General features: G+C 44.3%; 1 protein-coding gene across 2 annotated transcripts; it reads left to right on the top strand.

Moving 5' to 3' along the window:
* Positions 1-81: 81 nt before the first annotated feature.
* On the top strand, positions 82-18,769 carry mlxipl (MLX interacting protein like). 2 transcript variants are annotated; one of them, XM_031857401.1, is made up of 17 exons: positions 82-630; positions 1,905-2,011; positions 2,234-2,316; positions 2,456-2,545; positions 4,456-4,497; positions 7,336-7,510; positions 8,204-8,284; positions 11,166-11,317; positions 11,438-12,056; positions 12,160-12,233; positions 13,119-13,389; positions 13,848-13,963; positions 14,205-14,327; positions 14,475-14,602; positions 14,989-15,112; positions 17,006-17,135; positions 17,248-18,769. In XM_031857401.1, the coding sequence occupies exons 1-17, from the start codon at positions 278-280 to the stop codon at positions 17,409-17,411; spliced, it is 2,832 nt and encodes a 943-aa protein (XP_031713261.1). In that variant the 5' UTR covers positions 82-277; the 3' UTR covers positions 17,412-18,769. The 2 variants fall into 2 exon arrangements, with proteins under 2 accessions (XP_031713261.1, XP_031713260.1); XM_031857400.1 differs by having other exon boundaries at positions 13,116-13,389.
* Positions 18,770-18,813: the final 44 nt, after the last annotated feature.

Here is an 18,813-nt window from a genome sequence, read left to right as displayed (position 1 = left end):
TTACCGTCTTCAGTGATTGATGGTAAGAAGGACTTTACCTCCAAAGGAAGTTGACACAATGATAGTACATGCTGCTCTTACACAACAGTCCACACACACATTGTCCCGAGCTGTGCTGTTGACGGAGACACTTGTCTCTCAGCTGACAGATGAGGGTCCTCGGTGCTGTTAGCGAGCGCCTCTTCTTTCAGGAGTCAGTGGAGTATGTGAGGAAGACGGGGGGAGTCAGCTGAGGGGAAAGTTCACAGTCAGTCCACGCCACGAACGACGACGCGCCATGGCGGGCAAAGGGAGAGTTTGTTCGGCCGGACGGAGCCAGCAGCTGCACAACTCCTCGGACTCGGACTCGGAGGCGGACGGTGGACCCGTCCGAGTGGTCTTTGGCGCCGGGCCGCCCGCGGGCTCCTTCCCGTGCAGCCAGGTGATCCACAGCGGGCACTTCATGGTGTCGTCCCCCCACAGGGACTCCGCGTCGCGCGGGAGGAAGAGCGGTGGCGCCACGAGATACGACTTCGACACGGTGAACAGGACGTGGTGCCACACGTACCGGTACGGCCCGCTGAGCTCCGGGAGCCTGAGCATCGACCCCACTCTGACCCGCCTGTTCGACTGCATGTCCCTGGCCTACAGGTGGGTCCCTTCCTTCCAGTCAGGAGCAGGAGATCAGCTCAGCTGCTCTTACTACTCACTCCCACTTGTATCCCCTTTATTTCAGGTAATCTGTGACTGTAGATACATGATCTGTATAAAAGGGAGATCTTAGAAAGCAGTCGTTTGCATATTGTAGTATTCAAGTGTTAAATAGTACAAATTAATTATAAATAGCTGACCCTGCAGGCTATAATTGAAATGTCCCCCCCCTGCAGTGATGTCCCTCTTTAGTTCATATGTTCTATTGTGAGCCAAAAACTGCCTACTGTGTAGACTAAGAGCTCCGCGTAAACATATGTGTTTCAACATGTTTCCCTTTTTAAAACTCATAGTTAGCGTGCAGATGTGTTGGTAGAGGGATTTCACTGTCCCTTGTGCAACAGCTTGGAAAGCTGGACTTTGATTCTAGTTGGCAGCTCTGGAAAATATTACAGTGCAACTGAGGGAAAGGAAAGACCCTCCTGAAACCATGCTCAGAATATGTGTTTATTATTGTTATAATGTATTACACACATGCCAAACAGACATGTAAACACCCAAAATGTGCATTCATATCTTCCCCTGCTATTTTTAAAGAGCAAGTTTATTTGTTTTTCTGATTTGAAAGAGGTGCGCTTGGGAAAATTTAGTACTTTTTGTTGACAACTTCTTTAAAAGAGTTGCCGTCAACCTTTGGCCGAAAGAAGATAGATTCCTGCCAGTTTTTTTTTTTTTTATAGTTGTTGCACAATAAAACCAGAGCCAGGGGTGGTTACCAGTCCAACAGACCACAATACTTACTTGCTCTGCTGCACATTTGTCGTTAACCAGACTGGTGTTAATTGGTCCTTGGGTCGCCTCCAGTAATAATGCTGTCTCCGCTGGTTGGGAGTGTGTGACATGCAGCGCTGTCACCCCATTAAAAGCATGTTGAAATTGATTCCCCAGGCTTCCTAGCAACTCCCAGAGCACCTCGCATTAGGGGGCCTCTTTCTCAGCACTCAGCAGGCTGAGGGACGCTGAAAAAAAAGTGCAAACAGCCTGACAGTGTACCGGTGAATCAACTGATTGGGACCTATTAGTCAAAACCAGGACAGGTTTCTAACAGGGGCGAGGCGGTGAGGCTATTTTCCACTTTCTTCTGAAGTGGAAAATAGTGTCTGTCCCTCTCTCACTCTTCTTACCAAGGGAGGAATAGCAGTGCAGTGAACATCGCCCATTTTCCATTTTAACAAATTGCCTATTTTCAGATTGATTGTGTGTTTTGTTTGCAGCGGTAAGATAGTCTCCCCCAAGTGGAAGTCTTTTAAAGGGCTGCGGTTGCTGTGGAGAGATAAGATCCGTCTGAACAATGCGATCTGGAGAGCTTGGTTCATTCAGTGTGAGTCCACCATTCTTCACCTCTTCTCCACTGTTAATGAAGAAGGGCATCAGTGTCAAACGCAGCAGAAAGTGCTTGACAAGAAGTCAAAAAGCTAAGAACTAATTACTGACGAGAAATAAATGAGTCGAACATGAAGGCACCGCAATAAATGCATTAATTATTTCGGTTCAAACGGCTAGAAACGTGTTGATGTTGTTGCTCTGTATGTGCTGTGTGTAGATGTGGAGAAGAGGAAGAGCTCGGTGTGCGGGTTCGTCACGCCGCTGGAGGGCTCGGAGTCCGATTCACATCGGAAACCTGAAGTGAGTGACTTGTGTCACAGGGAAATGCATTTTTTAATCAAAGCTGGCTTTCCAATTCAGTAAATAATACATTTGTATTTATACTGTGATGAGTTTGGTCATGTAAGTCTTATGCTCGGTATTTCTGCATCATCAACAGGCAATTGTATTAGAGGGCAGCTACTGGAAGCGAAGGATCGAGGTGGTGATCAAGGAGTATCACAAGTGGAGGATTTACTATAAGAAGAGGGTGAGCATTCATTTTTTTTATATATTTCATCTCTTGTATAGTGTTACGTTCTCCGATTAAGGTTTAGGGGATGAAGGGAGTAACAAAGGAAATAACCCAGGGGGAAAGAATCATGGGCGTGTGAATAAGCAAGAAAATTATTTATTAACAATCAACTGAAACTGCTCACAAATGCAACAACTGAAAACTACTTTCTTGAAAGGAAAACGACGCTAAACCACAGCAGTAATAAAGGAACTCAAAAACACCACACTAGGAATTGCACTAGTGGGTCAGACCATTGACACTTAGCGCACACGCTAGACCAGAGGAGACCTAACACACCAACACACACAGTTTGCCTGCTGCCACATGGATCACCGGCAGAGTCTCTATCGGTCTGCAGCTCCCAGACTCTTCTCCACCCCGGCACTAATCAGCGATTGAGAACAGCCGTGTTCACTCACGCGCTGCAGCTGGCAGGCAGGGGAAAGGGGCAGTACCTGAAGGGACACTGGGGGTGGGATAGAGAGGGCACAGAGAAAACACGGCATGTAACACCCACTCCAAGAAGACCAAACCACCGTTCGGACACAACCAACCGCTGTAATACACCTTACATGAATTTACATGAAAACAACACAAATCTTACCCACGGGACAGAGCATCAGCCACCACATTGTCTGCCACCTTCTTGTGCTTTATCTCGATGTTAAAACATTGCACTAGCAGGGCCCAACACATCGACCGCTGGTTATGATTGTGCATCTGGGCCAGGAAGACAAGAGGGTTGTGATCGGTGTACACAGTCACCGGCGATGAACTGGAGCCCACCTACAGTAAGAAAGGGATAAAAGCACGGCTAGCGCCTCCTTCTCAATGGTGGAGTAGTTCACCTGGTGGGGCTTGAACTGCACAGAGAAGTAGCACACAGGATGGCACACATCTCTCTCGCCCTCTTGCAACAGCACAGCACCGGCTCCAGAGGCACTAGCATCGACTTCAAGTTTAAAAGGACGCGAGAAGTTCGGAGCAGACCTTCCATCTGGCAGGAGGCCGCCGTCAACAAAGCCCGGGACCCCCACTAACTCTGTCATCCCCAGGACAATTTCCTACCGATACACTCCCTCTTGACACGTAAAAAATAAACGATTCTGATGTCAGATGCTCTAGAGCAGGGGTGTTAAACTCACCTCGTCTTCCTACTGCGCTCAGGTGTGCGAATGACATAGTTGGTGTGGGACACTTTTCTTTCCACCACATAAAGACCTGAACAACGGGCAGAGAGGGCAGAACCAGTCAGGTGTAACAGAACTAGCACTTTATCACCAGGCTTTAACTGTCGCTCAACAGCTGTTTCATCAAAGGGCTTCCCTCGCCAACATGGACGCACGCTGCAAACGCTCCTGACACAGGAAAACAAACTCGAGGTCCCAAGAGGATGAATTCTGATGATCCTCCTGACGTTTCTATTAGCGCCACCAGCAGGTCAAAGGTTTCACTTATCCTAACAAATATCTCTACATCTCCTTACTGGATGGATAACAGCTTAGCTTTGCATAAATGTTCATGGTTCCCACATGATATATCCTACTAACTTTGGTGATCACTCGACTTTTCCTCTAGCGCCACCATGAGGTCACATTTGTGGTTTTGAGTGAAATGTCTCAACAAGTTTCGGGTAGATTTCCATGACTTTTGGAAGAGACATTCATTCACGTTCCCCTTAAGATGAATTGTTATGACTTCAAGTCAGAAACATAATTCTGTCCAATACCACTAAAGACATTCAGATCAGCCTCAGCTAGCATGCTAATATGCTAAACTAAGATGAGGAACATGGTAAGTATTATATCAGCAAGATGTAGACTCTTAATCTTGTTACCGAGTCAAACTTCACACTTTTTCTTTTCTTTTCTTTTCTTTTGCAGCTTCAGAAAAAGAAGGATGATATTCTATCAATGCTACAAGAGGTATGACAAAGCCCTGCTTTAACATTATTCCGGTACTTGCCGTAGGTTTTGGATCAACACCAGACAAATATATTGATTTTGAGCCCTGAAAAACTGAAGTTGGCCGACTGACCCAGTCCTCAGCGCGTGTGCGTTGGCGACCTTCTAGCAGTGTTTACTTTTGAATGCAGTTGCAGCTCAACATATGATCAACAAAGTCCTCCATGCGGCTATTTTTAACACGTGGATATAGCCTCCCTCCATTGACGGCAGAGAGGGGATGAAAACAAAAAGAAGAAAAAAAAGAAACAGAAACGTGCAAAACAACTTGCGTCATGGCCCGGCATTTGCAGCCAATGGACACATTGCAAGCAGCGACAATACCTCTAACACCCCTTCAGGCTTCATCTTTATTCAAGTGAAATAGCTGCAGAACTTAATGACACTTAATCAAATCTGACCTACTTCCAGCAGTGCTTTGTAAAAGTTGAGCAGGCGGAGGGGCAGCGAGTGAGACGGGGATGTCACTGTGACACAAACAAACAGAAGATCAGGGGGAAGAGAGGGGAGAGGGGAGAGGGGAGAGGGACCCTGGGGTAAGCACCTCATTCATGATGGTATTCACATGAGAATGTGACATGTGCACTCGCAAGTAACGGCCCACTGGGCGGCTGTGTCCCGTCTCGCTACATTCACCTGTGGCATCATCATCCTTAGATGGACCGTGTCATTGGAAGCCCAGGTATTAACTCAGGTCAAAGATAATATCTGTGTGTCTGGAGCCCAAACTGTTAATGTATTGTGCGGCACTTCAAAGGGCACATATCAGCACAAAGTTGACAGGTCAAAGATCACTAAACCAGGTTTTTATGTTCTCTTTTCCCAAAGCGTTATCTCGCCTTTCTCCTCACAGATTACATCGAGTGGCTGGGGAAAAACACCTCAGTGAAACCCAGGGTTTGTTTTTGTAATGTAAGTGTTTATTTCATGTTCTTTAAAACAGGGTTTCTCAACTCTCAGAGCCCCAATCTAAATTCTCTCTAATTTACCCGTGGCAGCATATTACATACTACACTATCAGTCCTCGTTTTAAAGCTAAGTCAAACAGAGCGAAACAAAGTCCTGCCAAGTTACCAAATCAAGTCATAAATAAAGACAGGGAAGCTAGCCAAGGAGCAATAAGGTCATTATTTTAAAGTTGAAGCTCTCACTTAAAGTCAGCTTTAGACTGGTCATTTTTATTTTTCTGGATGTATTAGGACTATGCCAGTCTTCATTTTCTGATGTTTTAAGGTCAATTACTTGAAAAGTATAGATGCTGTCAAGTTGAGTCCAAATGCAATTTGAACGAAATGACCGTCTTTTCAAAAGTGAACTAAAGTTTGTTTCTCACCATGAAACATGTCGAAAAGGTTTAGAAGACAAATAGATCCAATGGCATTGAAGAATACAAATACTAACTAAGCTTCATCGGGGTTATGGTTATGAGGGGGTCCTTGGAAGGATTTCTCCCCTGAAAGGGGTCCCTGGTCCCAAAAATATACAAAAAACTGTCATGACCAATGAGAAGTCTGTTCTTTGATTTCGATATAATATTACAATGTTTCTTTAGCCACAAAAGCGGTGTGATCCTAGGGATGTGGGTCAGTCCACCTCAGACTGAAATATCTCAACAACCCTATTGGATGGATAGGGATGGTAAATATTACCTGCTAAACTTATATTAACATATTAGCGTTGTCACTGTGAGCATATTAGCATGCAGATGTTGGCATTTAGCGCAAAGCACCCCTGTGCTAAAGAACAGTCTTGTACAGTCAATGGTGTATCCGCACCACTAGTCGCGAGCTGTGGGTGTCCTTATCTTATCCTGTACTCTGTACGAGAGACGACATAGCTTCACTCAAGACAAAAGGAAGAGATGTTCTGCATTAACAGTCTCATCTCTGCGCTTTAGTTTCATCTCATTTTTATTAGCTGACTTTTGCACATTTTATTTATTTTCCATTTGTTGCAGGAAACACCTCAACACAAAACAAAAAGTAAATAATGCCCATCGGAAGCGATGGCTGCATGCATGTCTAATTTATTCTTTAACCGAGTCAGAGGCAGCAGCAGTTTGTGTTGGTCGGGGGCCTCAGGTCTCGCTGTTTGCTCGCACATGAGTGTGTCCGCCAGAATTAGGTCAGGGACAAAAGGCTGCCGCTCTTATTGAAACGGTGAGACATCAAAATAACGAAATGAACAAAAGCCAACATAATGATAACCTCTAAGAGGCTAGTGTTTTTGAACAATATGTCAAAAGTGCTTTTTTCCTACTTGCTCAAAGAAAAACAAATTGAGAGGTAAATGAATAAATTATAAGAAGGGATGTCGTGTGCTTAGACGTAATCCAAACAGTTTCCGGCTCAATCTGGGCTTCCCTATATATGTGGTGTCAGAGTTAGAAGTGGAGGGTAAAGACAAGAAGAGGGTGAAGCAAAGCGGCTCAAATGAAGGGAAAGAGGACCGGTCTGGAGCTTCATCTTCTGTGAGTGTTTCACTGAGAAGAGAATGGGCATTAAGTGTTGCATGTCTTGAAATTAGATGGGATAGTGGAAGACATATGTGGGTTTTTTCTTTTATGTAAGTGGATGTAAATTGTGTTTTAGCGAGTTGGCATTGGCATATTCTTAAGAGCTTTTTACACACAACACCATATGCTGGACATGTACAGGTGGGTGCGAGGGCCAAACTCCATCAATGCATCACTTTGCCTTTTCAGTCCTATTTGTAGGGAGCCCTCTGATGGATAGATCAGTGATTGGCTTGTCACTAGAAGTTGATCCTATGTTTGGATCTCTGGCTGATGTGCTCCAGGGTCAGATCTGCCAGGCCAAGCTGGAGAAATGGTCCAATCAGATGTACCAGCAGCCTGAGGCTGCGCCGGTGGAGGTCCACATGTTTGACCTGGACTGCCTCCTGTCCGACATCTCCGACACCCTGTTCACCATGACGCAGAAGCCGTGTCCCTGGGCCGGTGACCTACACGACAGTGAGTAGTCAGCACATTTTCAGAGTCACCTTCAGCTGTGACCGAATTGATTATGGACAACTGGTGGCCTGTGAGCTGCATGACGACATCAAAACATGTCTTTCTTTTCATTGGGCATTCATCATTTTGATGCATCGTTTGGCTGAAAAATAAATTGTATTTATTCAAAAATATTTGCTTTCTTGCTGAGAGTTAGATGAGAAGATCGATACCACTCTCGTGTCTGTCCGTTCAATATGAAGCTACAGCCGGCAGCCGTTTAGCTTAGCTTAGCATAAAGACTGGAAACGGGGGTGATGCAGTTAGCCTGGCTCTGTCCAGTGAGTGACGCAATCTGCCTACCAGCAACTCAAAAGACAGAGCCCGGCTAGGTGTTTCTCAGACTTTATGCTAAGCTAAGCTAAACGGCTGCTGGCTGTAGGGTGGTATTGAACTCATTAATTTCCTAAAATGAATTATTACTTTTTATGTTATCGACATTTTTCCAAGAGGCTTTAATATTTTACCTCAGTTTTGTCATTTGGTGCAGCTGATGAGTCACATGGGTCAGCCAAAGGAACCCACCCTACGAATAAGGAAATGCCCTATGATGAAAGAAGAAAAAAGCGCACACACAATAAGGCGGACTATTAACAGATGCACTCGCTCACATTTCTCTGTTTCTCATGTCTGATATGTTCTCTTCGTCCTCAGCGTACACCAGCAACGCTGATATAATCCAGCCAGGTCTGACTCCGCTGCAGCCCAACCTGGATGATTTCATGGATATACCAGGTACTCTCTACTACTACTGTCTGTCTGTCTTTCTGTCATCTTAACATGTTGTCATTGTATGGCAGCAGATCAATATTGTTTAAGCTTTATCTGAGTATCCATCCAGTTTTCAATGTTCGTTTTTGTCCACCATAGGTAAATATTCCATGACATGTGGTACAATATGTTTGATAGTTGATAGAAGACGTGTGAACCGATCCTGGTAAGCAGTATCGATGTTTTTCAAGTCATTAATCGTTTAATGACAGTTCGGTGTCTACATTTCTGACGGGCTACAATCCGCAGCACTCATCCTGATTCACATGTTCCCTACTCAGACACAAAATAAAAGTGTACGAATATTAAGTCTTTAAAGCTGAATTTAAGATTCAATTGCAGATATCTTTTCACATGACGTATCAGATTTATTGTTGATGCGTCAAACAAAAAAAAGAAATCTGTTCTCGAGTGACCCGCCTTTGTTTATCTGCAGTAATGTTCCTCAGAGGTTGGAGGAGGGTCAAAGGCAGGGTTGAGCGGGGAGAATGGGGAAGTGGAAGAGGATGACTACGTCCACTCCTTACATAGCCTACAGTCTATGGGACTCGCTTATAGGAAAACGGCCAGGGCTACCAGAGGTCTACACTCTACACGTAACCTTTCAAAGGTGATAACCATGTCAGTGGTGCGTTCAAAGTTTGCTGAACGCAACACTGACATGGTTACCCCCCCTCCACACACACACACACACACACACACACACACACACACAAAAGTGGCCAGAAAATCAGGTACTGCAGGTGCAAGTAAACTTTCATGCAAATCCAGGATTAAATGTTGCAGCAACAATTTTTATTGAACAATAGGTTTAAAGAAAATGTGACTAAAATTGTTTTGGTGTGACATATGTCATTGTCTAATCCCTGACTCCAAAGTCCTTTTTGTTCTAAATGAATACTTGATGATACGTTCCAGAGAGGCTGTGTGAGAGGCAGGGAAAGGTGTGCTTGCACAGAGAGCGGAGGAGCAGGTCGCAGTTTAGCCCCTCGCTGCCTGCGGTTGTTTTGGCCCCCTTCGTGTTGCTTTCGGTGAAGCGGCCCTCTGTGGGCTACAAAGTCAGCCTTTGTAACCCACAGACAACCAGTGCCGCTGCTGGAACACATTGTGTGTGTGTTTCGCTGTTTGTTCTCACAGCGTTGGCTGGGTCCTGAGGGATCAGCTGTCCGCCTCTCTGTTGGTCACAAGACCCAGGGAGCTCGCGAGCGTCCGTCAGAGCGACGCGGTTCAGTCCAGTGCTTCTCTGAAATGGAAACACGGAGGACTTTTGTGAGGCATGCCGGTGGATTCTCCTTACTGAGGTGAAACCAGGAACACTGGTATGTATGTTCAGACTTGCCTTGTGCCTTACAGAGGTTGTGTCATGTTGGATTGCTCCAACAAGCCGAAAACAAAGTTCTTTCGACTGAAGCAAGTGAGTTAATATTTGTCTCCTCGACTAGTCATAAAAAAGCTGGTTTGAATTCGGTGCCGTGAGATGTGAAGAAATGGTTTTAATCACAGATGGCAGCTCGGCACATTCAGTTGCCAGTGCGACTCCAGAAATATGTGACCTGACAGATCCGGCGTGAGCGCCTCGCTGTGTTTTGGACGGTGACTCTCTGTGTGATGTTCTGGCTCTGCGGGTTTTTTTATTTTACGTTTTGTTGCTTGATTGTCGTGAAATGTGATATCAAACTGCAGACTGACAGTTTATAACTGCAGGCTTGTTTCAGCCACACGTGGACGAAAAACATTCGATCAAATGGATTTTACTTTCCATAAATATCGCATTATATTCCTATTTCTATTTTCATTCTCCGTCTATTTCCCCTTATTGCAAAGCTCTTTGGGCTGCATTTTTTTGTATGAAAGATGGCATAAATAGTTTTTATAATGATAATGACAATAAAAATACTTATTCTAATACAATTTCATCACCATTATTATTGTTATGATTTTTGTTATTATTATTTAGTGGGTTTTATTTTCCACCTTATGTTATGCATTCTATGTATTCTATATAATTTAATTTTGAATCAAATTACATTACAGTACAGTCATTTAGCAGACGCTTTTATCCAAAGCGACTTACAATTCAGATTCTATCACACCGTAGGCACAGCACAGCTACGGGAGCAATTTGGGGTTAAGTGTCTTGCTCAAGGACACGTCGACATGCGACTAGCGAAGCCTGAGCCGGGGATCGAACCGCCGATCCTCTGATTGGAGGACGGCACCTGCTCTCCACTTAGCCACGGTCGCCAAATGGATTTTATTTACCATAAATATTGCATTATATCCCTATTTCTATTTCGTCTACTTCCCCTTATTGCAGAGCACTTTGTGCTTTGTTTTGTATGAAAGGTGCCACACAAAACAAATTGATAATAATAATGATACTATAATAATAATATTAATAATAACAATACTTATACTAATAATTAATCATCATTAAAATTATATTTATTATAATTATATTTCCATTAGAAGACACAATTTTCTCCTTTTATGGAGTTTAGTTAAATGACTATAATGAAGACATCTTTGCGGTGAAAGCAAACACCTCTGGAGGTGACCATGCAGTATCTCAGTAGGGCTCTGTTGTGCCTAAGTAAACAGTAATGTAATGTGGATATATTATGAGTTAAGTACAATGTGAAAGCTTCCTTGACCTGTTTATGTGTGTGTATTATATTTTTGCCACCTTCTTGACAACAAGACGCAGCTAGATATGAGGTGGCTGCATGTGCTGTGTTGTGTTCATTCAACAGTACTATTACATTTGGAGATTTGGGCTCGTTCCATCTGAATCAATGCTCAAAGTTTCTTCATACTTGACAGTCTGTGTGTGTGCTTTTCCCAGATATCTTTATGAACTACCGGGGCCAGCCCACTGAGCAGACTGTTTTTGCTGACTGTGGCTATTTTGAGAGCTCGCCCAGCACAGCGTTTGCTCCGCTCACCTCCTCTGTGGGGACGGCTCCTCGGCTGCTCCTCGACACCCAGCTGGCTCAGGTACTGCCGGTGTAAACGGCTCCTCCTGCTTGTGGCACGGACCTCTGCAGAAATACTTCATTAGCAATCCGACAGTGCTGTTGTTTAACCTGTAAAGTAGGTTGGGTCTTTCTCTTGCAGCCCAATCTGTCGTCTGCCGGTTTGCCTCAGCCCTCCTCATCCAATACCCGGCCAGACCAGACCAGTCAGGGCCAGGTTTGCGGTGAATACCACACATCTAGTATCATATCGGGCGCCATGCCCTACGGACATCAATCGTACCCCGATCCAGCTGTGTCTATAGCGTTCACCAACAGCATCGAGCAGCCGGCCTCTTCAAGTATTCCCTTTCTGTACCCGCTGCCATGCCACAAGTTTGGTTACTACACAACCACCAGCGAGACCCCCACAGTCATCACTCACACCGCCTCCACCATGGGGGCCCAGGGCTCCGTGCACCACCAGGCTCCTGGCTACCCTCACACAGGGGACACGTACCCCCAGACCCCCTGCCACTCTCTCAGTTACCCGGAGACCGTGTCTGACCTGGTCCACACAGCGCTGCCCTCATGCACCGATGCGGCCCACTGCTTCTCGGTCCCGGAGCAGGTGGCCGTCACGGGGGTCAGAGGGAAGCACAGGCAGAAGACGGGAGGAGTGAAAACTGTCGGTCCCTCTGTGGCGCCGGCCAACCCGCCGTCCACTGCGACCACACCCACTAGCTGCCTGGCCAAGCTGCTCTCCTCCAGCGCCCGTGAACGTGAGTCCGTTCTGTCTTTTGTTCCATCTTCAACAACAGTTATTCATCTGAATCATGTTTCTGAGACAAAATGAGCAAACTCTTGTTTTTTTGGTGCTTTCAGGGAAGCCACCGCTACGATTTGATACTTCTCTAGTGACAGCCAAAGGTCAGAGGTCATCATCGCCCAGCTCCTCGGTGAGCCTGTCCTTTAGTATCACAAGATGTTCATTTGTGTTGAAAACTGGCTTGTGCAATAACTGAGATGTTAGAACAACACATTGTTGTTTTTACAGCGGAATGTTTTGCCAAACTATTTCTTGGCCGGCACATTGACTTCCTCCAGCTGTTTGTTTTTTTGTACGGATTAAATAAACAAGATAGGATTGCATTAATTAGTACATCACTGAGGTACATTTTATTATCTTCAGGCAATGTTCATAATAGAGAATTATATATAATATCTCTGTAATGTTCATAACGTTTCCACTTAAGTTAAAGTATAATACTTCAATTTTCTAGGCGTACTATATTGTTTAAAGTAATTCAGACTTTATGATTCTCACAAATCATCGTTTGGTCACATGAGGTTGGCACGTGTTTCCCTGGTTACGCATCTCCAACAGGCAAGGAGGCTCTCAGGGAGTGACGTGGTGATGAGAGTTCAGCACCTGTGAAAAGATGCATTCTGCTGTTTATTCACACAAAAGTATTTTGAACGATATTGAGTATGTAGTGCATTGTCTTTGTGCTATGCTAAGCTAACCTGGTGCTGGCTGTGGCTTCATGTTTATTGTACAGACATGAGAGTGGTATCGATCTTTTCTAACTCTCTGCAAGAAAGCAAATAAGCACAGTTACCAAAATGTTGAACTATTCCTTTAAAATTACATCCCGTTGATTTTACATTTTTGACAGACTGAAATTGTCAACAAAACTTTTAATCTCCAAATAAGTCCATTTGGATTTCTGTTCTGACGGTTTGAGTATATTTTGTTCATCAGGGGTCTAACATGGATCTGTGGTGTGGCATAGTAATATGTTATGATATAATATATGGTTAACTTGTGTGTTGTGTAGCAGTCAAGCAGCAGCGCTCATGTCGGAGGAGCTTCGTCGCAGCTGCAGCATGGAGCCGGTTGGCCGGCAGGGATCCCACTGTTGACGCCTCCGCACTGCCAGAGTGCCCCCCTGGGTCACAGCGGACCCCACGCCAGCACCTCCAGAGGCTTGGCCGTGTCCGCCCCGCTCACCCACGGCTCCTCCACAAACATCGGCTCAACCCTCCTCATTCCCAAGACCGAGAAACTATCTCCTGTCCAGCTCTACGGCGCGGAGAGGAGCAGCCTAACAGGTCAATGTTACAAAACCACTGAAGTGAGCACTGACACTTGTCAGGTGGCTGCAATGGTAAAATGTACATGGTCAAACAATAAGCCTGGCTCCATGATACTGATGATTCATTTTTGAAATTCATGACTCTGCTGGCCATAAAATACAGAGACACAACTTTTTTAACATTTAAGGGGTCATTTTTCTTCCGATTTAGTTTTCCTATCAAAAATAATAAATAAAATAATAAATAAATATATTTAATCAGGAAGCAAATTAACACAAATATCAATTGATGCCTCATTTTATCAATCAGTGTCTACATTACATTTTTATATTATTTTAGTATATATAATGGCATAAATAGTTAATTAATCAAATAATGTATTCATTTTTGGCAGCTTTCATCCTTAGTAGTAGAGCTCATCTAATTTCCCTGCAAATGTAATGAATAGATATTACAACCTGTCTTTCTTTTAGTTCATTTTCCAGGACGTACAGGCCAGACGTCGCCACCAAACCCTTTGGATAGAATCTCCAACCCCGAGTCCCCACACTCGTGCTTCTCAGGACATGGAAAGATAGAATCAAGTAAGGTAGGACATACTGTCTAATTTCATCTACATGTCTATGTTTTCATTGTACAGCATGACATTGAATATATGTATTTATATATATGTATGTATTTATATATATATATATTGATAGACAATATTTATATATATAAATGAAATCATGTCCTCGCCCAATAAGTGAACAGGAAGCTGTTGACCCAGCACGTCATTCTGGGTGTGCCATGTGATGTGCATATTTCTACACTGCATACGTTATCTGCAGCAAACAGAGACCAGAAGGATAACTCACATCTCGGCTGAGCAGAAGAGGCGCTTCAACATCAAACTGGGATTTGACACGTTACATAACCTCGTGACAACGCTCAGCTCTCAGCCGAGCATAAAGGTACTGTGAAAAGACGTGCAGCTGCATTAGAGATAGACGCAATGAGAGGAGGGGCAAAGTTTAACCGGAAAGATGTATGTAAATACAGCAAAATATTGGCAATTTGTGGCAGTGACATGTGGTGATCCCTGTCGTCTGCTGGCACAGATCAGCAAAGCCACCACACTGCAGAAGACTGCCGAGTACATCAGTAAGATGCAGCAGGAGAGAGCTCAGCTGCACGAGGAGGCTCAGAGACTCAAAGAGGAGATCCAGCTCCTGAACTCTGCTGTCAAGTGAGACTTTTAGCCATGCTTGACATCCCTAGTGTGTGTGTGTGTCTGTGTGTGTGTGTGTGTGTATGTGTATGTTTATGTATGAATGTGTGCAGGCATGGGAGTGTATGCACATCCATTAGGATTGGGTGGATATTTCTGTTTAAATTAAGTTCTAATATCACCCTGATATAATGTTAAAGGACAAGTTCACATTTATTTTGAACATTTGGAAGGGATTTCTGAAGGGTCAGTATGAACAGTAGGAATGATCACAGCAAGTTACAACTCTTTCCGTGCCCATTTTGGTACCCGACTACTGATTTAAGATGGTAATATCACATTTCCCTGCTGATACAAAGGTGCGCCGCACTGCTTTGCTGACTCTGCGTTTTCTCTTCGTGCAGCGCGTGCCAGCTGCAGCTGCCGGCCACCGGTGTGCCCATCACACGGCAGCGCTTCGACCACATGAGGCAGAAGTTCCGAGAGTACGTCCAGGCACAGACGCTGCGAAACTGGAAGTTTTGGATCGTATCCTTTGTGAATGTGAATCTGACCAGAGGTTAACTAAAAACATCAATGTGACTAGAATATAATCCGGGGTTGGGTACTAAATGTACTCATCTATTCCTATGTGGGGTTCTTATGTGTCAGTACTTTGCAGCATAAACTGGCTTCTTCAGACATTGGAAGGAATGTTAAATTTAGTTTTGTTCCCAACACCCTTTGAATCCAAATGAACTAATTACACGGAGCCTCATGCCAATCTGGAAGGAAACGGAGGAGGATGTCTGGTTTTAAAGTGTAGCAGGGAAATGGAGATTTTACTTTTGGTGAAGTACAAATGGTAAGAAACCAAAAGCTGTACTTTGTGGAGATGTGAGTATGCTAATGTGTATTTTTAATTCACACAAAGCACATTCTTCATCTGGGGCGTCTCAGTGTCATCAGGCAGATAAAATAAATGCTAGTTGCATAAAAAAAGCAATATTAAAGCATAACTCTTTCCTCACCCAATCCGTTACTGCTTCCCTTATCTTGGAGGCAAGATAATAGGATTAGATTACCATTTTATCATCTTTGTGTGTTGCACAAATACACCTTCAGGGTGTTTTTCTCTGCATGAATATTGAGGTATTTTCTATGCTCCCTCAAGAGATGTGCATGTATCCAACTGCTGATATAATGAATTCAAAACATAAAGTTCTCCAAGAGGATCTTTTCTCTTTACGCAGAGTCAAGTTAGAAGCATTTACCATATATTTGACTGTACTATTCAACAATGGGAATTGACTTATTCTGTTTTTTTATCTAGTTTAATGATGTTTCCCAAATAATGAGCTACTTGCAGTGTCATGACTGAAGTTTCCATTAAAGAGTAAGTCTGACAATATTGTCAAGTTGCTCCTGCAGGCTGTTCCCGCCGTATGAATGGGTGTGAATGGTTAGATGGTCCTGATGGGCAGGTGGCACCTTGCATGGCAGCCCCTCCATCAGTGTATGAATGGGTGTGAATGGGTGAATGATGACATGTTGTGTTAAAGCGCTTTGAGTGGTCGGAAGACTAGAAAAGCGCCATACGAGTACAAGTCCAAATACTATTTACATATCATATCTAGACAGGACACATTTACATTAAAACACAATGATATGCAGTATTAAAAACTCATGAGCCACACTGTTGCACTGGATGACATGTTCCTTCATTAGTTTATTTTGACTTCACACGTCCTCCTGCTGTAAATACTCACTAGCACACTAATTGCGTATTAATCCGCAGCTGAAAATAGTTCCCCAAAAGATATCCTATTTACTTGTGACATTTGCTAAAACAAACTACAGCTTCTGTTCCAGGAATTTACAGCTGCCTTTGTTTTGTTTTTTAAGAAATGAAACTATACTTATGACATGTTTATGACTATTTTCTCAACTACACCAGCCAACCGTATCGCCGCGCAGAAGGAAGCCTGCGTCTACTCTTAAAGTGTCTTTGGGTATTTAGAAAAGCGCTATATAAAATGAAAGTATTATTATTATTACTCATGGACAAGATGAGCTCACGCTAATGTCAACAATAATAGCGACCTCCTGGGCTGCGCTGTAATGTTAGCTAGCTCAGTGGTGCGAGGTGAGCCAGCAGTGTCGAGCCTCCTTCTAGCGAAGTGATTCGGTTGGTGGGCGTGGTTTGGTAGAAAGGAAATAGTTCCTCCATGAAACTGCTCACAACAAGGTCTGATTTTCTTGAGGGTCATGATTTCTGGAATGAAATATCGTTGAGTTTTTCAAATGGAATTTTTTTTTTTGTAGGGAGAAACTATGTCGTTTTGATTTTGGGCTAGCTGTTCCTTTAATATCAATTAAGTAACGTTCGGAAAACAAGAACTTAAGTGTGTCAAATGACTTCTTTCCTCAACTCAGCATCAGTTCAGCATCATCATCGAGCCGCTGTTCGAGTCCTACAATGGAATGGTGTCCACTGCCAGCGTGGAGGACTTGTGTCAATCCACTCTGTCCTGGCTGGACCAGCACTGTTCCCTGCCTGCCCTAAGACCCAGTGAGTGCAGCACAACTTGTTTACTCAACGTTTTCTTACTCCGTATTATCGCCAGTGTTCCTTCTCACTGGCTATAATGTGTGTTTGTCGTCTCCCTGCGTGTCCCCCTCAGTGGTTCTGAGTTCACTCCGTATCCTGAGTACAACCACGGCCATCCTGACAGACCCCAGCCTGGTGCCGGAGCAGGCCACCCTCGCCGTCACCCAGGGCGGCCCCGCTGCTGCCCTGGACCACTCCTTACAGCCCGCCACCCAGGACAATATGCACCCCATGTGACCGAGAAGAACAGACTCAGTGGAAACTCAACTGGAATCCACCGCAATGCACAGAAGACCACAAGTCCGAGGAGAGCCTGTGGAGTGGTTTAAAAAGACTGGACGCTCATCTCCCAGACTTTTACTAATGCATAGTCACATTCCAAGTAAAAAATAATGTATTCTAGTACACCCATAAAATCCCGAGGAACTATATGTGATTCATGCTTAAATTCTTGTAAAAGCATAACATACTTGTACTATACAAGCAAAAAGTTTAGATGAAGTTCAGTCACTGTGAATGGCTTCAATTTCTGTTTAAATACTTTGGTAACATGAGCTGACTGCATTTATTCTCAATTCCTTTCACATCTCAGGTTGTCTTTTTTGTTTATAGTATATTATTGTCTTCAATCAGACATTTTCTCACTACAATGTCTTATCGCACCTCATACTTATCTCACTCTGTATTGGGCATCACACACCAGTGCTAGTATAAAGTAAGAGAAAACAAGTTATAAAGTTAAGCAGGGGTTATTTCAGAATATTAAGTTAAGTGGTTCTCAAAGTGGAGTTTGCGGACCATCAGGGCTCCTTGAAGGCGGCCCAGAGGGTCCCCAGTAAACTGAACAATACGAAACATATTTCCTTTGAATCAGGACAAAAGTCATTTTAACTCTGTGTCAAATGCCTATGCGTCTACTGTTACTTAAACATTCTTTTTTTGGGGGGATAAATCATTTACCGTCACAACCTCCAAACCTAAGACACAGCATGCAGTTTATAGAAGAACATTCCTGAATACACTGACACAGGTCTTTATCACAGCAGACATTTTGACTACAACTGGTACTAATAACAGAGGGCTCAGTTGGATTCGAGTGGCCCATTCAGCAGTGGCAGTGAACCAGCATACACAACACCAGGGGCCTGGAACTGCAGCTAAATGGAATTCATCCATCAGCAGCTTAATTATTTACACCTGTGCGTTTCCTCCTGCGACATGTCGAAATGTCTTCCGCTAAAGAAGGGATATGCCTTCCAAATGATAACATAAGTGAACCACCAGACTATTGCTCATGTTTAGGACAATGTCGTTTACACAGAAAAATGGTGTACTCACCACGCTAGGTGACGCTATCACAGTGCATTTGACTACATTTCGTTGTGAGCTGCAGGTGCTCCTCCGGTCCAACAGCGGGCGCTGCGCCTGTAGGCGGGCCGGGAGAGGCGCAGTGTGGTGGGTTTTTGTTCCCAGATCTCTTCGGTGCGCTGTCCACTTCAGCACCACAAGCCGAGCAGAGGCAGCGGGGCTGCTAGCTAACGCCGAAAAGGAGTGACGGAAGACGCGGTCCAACATCAGCACTGACCCCCCCCCCCCACCCCACCCCACCCCCCCCAAAGACACAACACAACCCCCCACA

The sequence above is a fragment of the Anarrhichthys ocellatus genome, unplaced genomic scaffold (genome assembly GCF_004355925.1).
Source record: "Anarrhichthys ocellatus isolate YVR2014 unplaced genomic scaffold, GSC_Weel_1.0 scaffold18, whole genome shotgun sequence".
NCBI lineage: Eukaryota > Metazoa > Chordata > Actinopteri > Perciformes > Anarhichadidae > Anarrhichthys > Anarrhichthys ocellatus.
The sequence above is the reverse complement of the archived record's forward strand: the minus strand, read 5'-3'. Positions and strand labels throughout refer to the sequence as shown.